Source organism: Palaemon carinicauda, chromosome 5, assembly GCF_036898095.1.
Source record: "Palaemon carinicauda isolate YSFRI2023 chromosome 5, ASM3689809v2, whole genome shotgun sequence".
Taxonomy (NCBI): Eukaryota; Metazoa; Arthropoda; class Malacostraca; order Decapoda; family Palaemonidae; genus Palaemon; species Palaemon carinicauda.
The window spans coordinates 45,004,269-45,006,768 of record NC_090729.1 but is presented as its reverse complement, the minus strand read 5'-3'; the positions used below and the strand labels follow the sequence as shown (position 1 = coordinate 45,006,768).

The following is a 2,500-nucleotide window of genomic DNA, read 5'->3' as shown; positions in this document are numbered from 1 at the left end:
GATAATTCCTTGAACTGTTGGTTCCATCAGCATACCCTTAAAGGATCTGCATTTGAAAACATTCATTACCCTGCATGTAACTCTTAGTAGTTTGTAATAATCACTAAATCTATTAACATCAACCATGTGTATAACATGGTTCTGACTTACTTTAGCAACAGCCATGACAACACCTACTCTATCAGTTAGTTCAATTTCACAATCTTGTTTGATAGGCCATTTTGAAATCGGTAATGTTAGGAATTTTGGTCCATTTTGCCAGGCAGAATTTTCACCAATTTTTTCTGGACTACACGGTTTAGAGGTCATATCAGCAACATTTTGAATCGAATCAACCCACCACCATTCCCTTGAATCAGTTTTTATTTGTATCTCTGCAATGCGTACAGCAACAAATGTGTTGAATCCATGGGACTCCTTTTGAATTTGTGATCTTACAATTGTCGAGTCAACTATGTGATAAACCGACTCAAACTCCCATGAAAACTCCTTTACTATGAGTTCTCTCATCCTAGCAGCTATGAGAGCACCACATAATTCCAGACGAGGAATAGACATTTGTTTCACTGGTGCAATCTTATTTTTCGCCATTATCAGACTTGATTCAAACTTACTATCACTGATTTGCCACCTCACAAATGCACAAGCCCCATATGCTTGCGTGGTACCATCAGAAAATATTACTAGGTTCGGCTTACCAAAAGCATTAGATGGCTTTAAGGGTCTTCTAAAAGTTAATGACTCCAGTCCATACAATTCTTTGAAAAACGCTTTCCATTCGTTCATCATGGAATCATCAAGTGGATCATCCCACTTGATTCCACCACCATTCGAGTTTCCTTTGGAAATCATGGATCTCATCAAGATCTTAGCTTTGAGTAATACTGGTATAACCAACCCTAATGGATCATACAACGATGCAATTTGACTCAATATCATTCTGCGTGTTAATATTTCTGGAAATTTATAATCAAATTCACTTATATCTAAATTTGGACCACTCCTAACCTTTCTTATTCTTGGTGTAAAGTTGAGTCTTACAGCAAAGGAAAAATAGTCATCTACAGGATTCCATTTTAAACCTAAGATTTTCTCACTATCAGATTCTATTATTCTTATATTGCAGTTTTCATAATGCCCGCTGACTATCCAGTGCTTTATTCTGAAACTTCCCTGCGACAATACCCTTTCAGTATCCTGTATCAATTTGATTGCATTCTCAATGGTATCAGTAGAATACAGTATATCATCTACATATGTATTATTAAGAATCATATCTTGCACATCCTGGGATTCCTTACCGAATTTTTCTACTGTATGTCTCAAAGCTACCATAGCTATAGTACCACTGGGCCTATCTCCAAATGTTACTGTGGTAAGAACATACTGATCAGGTGGCCTACTATCATCCAAGTCCCTCCATACAAATCTATGTGTATGTTCATCTAGTGTGCTGAGTTTTACAGTATGGTACATCTTTGTTATGTCACCCACTATGGCTATATTATCTTGCCTAAATCTACACAATACTCCCAGCAAACTGTTCAAAATATCAGGCCCCTTAGCCCAAAAATCGTTTAACCTCTGTCCCATATAAGATGCTGAAGAATTGAAGACAATGCGCACTGGGGTTGAACTAGATTCTGGCTTCAACACCTCATGGTGATGAATATAGTGAATTGGGCCGTTGTACTCTTGAATCTCCTTATTAGTTAATTTCCTAGCTACCCCCCCTTCTAACCATATCTTCAATCTCTTTCTGATATTTCATTGCATACTCATTCCCAAGTTTCCTTAATCTATTCTCTGTTGTTCTTAACCTGGCATTTGCTACCTTTATGTTATTTTTCAATTGATTTGGATCTCTTATCCAAGGATACCTTACAAACCAGCATTTCTGTTTCTCATCATACGTTAATCCTTCCTCAATCAATTTCATTTCCTTTTCTTCTTTCAAACTTACATAATTGAGTCCAGGACAACCTCTGCACATACATTTGATACATTGTGGATTACACTTTGTTCCCATTTCTTCTATGGCAAAAAATTTATCTAACTGATCCTTTAAATTTTCTGTTGGCTCAATATTGATTTCATTCAAATTTACTGAACTTGAAATTTTATGAATTCTCACAAACACATGATTACTAGTATTAACTTGATTAGTAATTTCATCGTGTCTACCACGTATGCTGAACCCAAACTGATTTTCTAGCAACTGGAGACCCTTATTTGTTTCAACAACCCTTGGCAATATTTCACAATAATCAGCACCAATAAGCATATCAATTTCCCCATGTGGGCGATTCAGCTCTAAGTTTGATATTCCCTCAAAAAGTTCAGATACCCTGGATAAGTCTACTTTCTTGATTTTGGCTGTTATTTCATTAATTCCAACAGCATTCACATTCCAAACCTTACCAGATTTATCAATTAGTGGTACACAATATTCGTTGCTTGAGTGATATTCAACCGCATTGCCCACCTTGATCATAGATAA

At 36.4% G+C, this 2,500-nt stretch overlaps 1 protein-coding gene across 1 annotated transcript in view; it reads right to left on the bottom strand.

Moving 5' to 3' along the window:
* LOC137640868 (uncharacterized) overlaps window positions 1–2,500 on the bottom strand; it is a 4,723-nt gene that overhangs the window by 825 nt on the left and 1,398 nt on the right. Inside the window, exons 1-2 of the mRNA XM_068373329.1 lie at window positions 1,742–2,500; window positions 1–1,656 (exon numbers count right to left, since the gene is read on the bottom strand). The exon at window positions 1–1,656 is cut by the window's left edge and continues 825 nt beyond it; the exon at window positions 1,742–2,500 is cut by the window's right edge and continues 1,398 nt beyond it. Of these exons, the coding sequence (XP_068229430.1) occupies window positions 1–1,656; window positions 1,742–2,500 (2,415 nt within the window). The remainder of the gene's footprint in view (window positions 1,657–1,741) is intronic.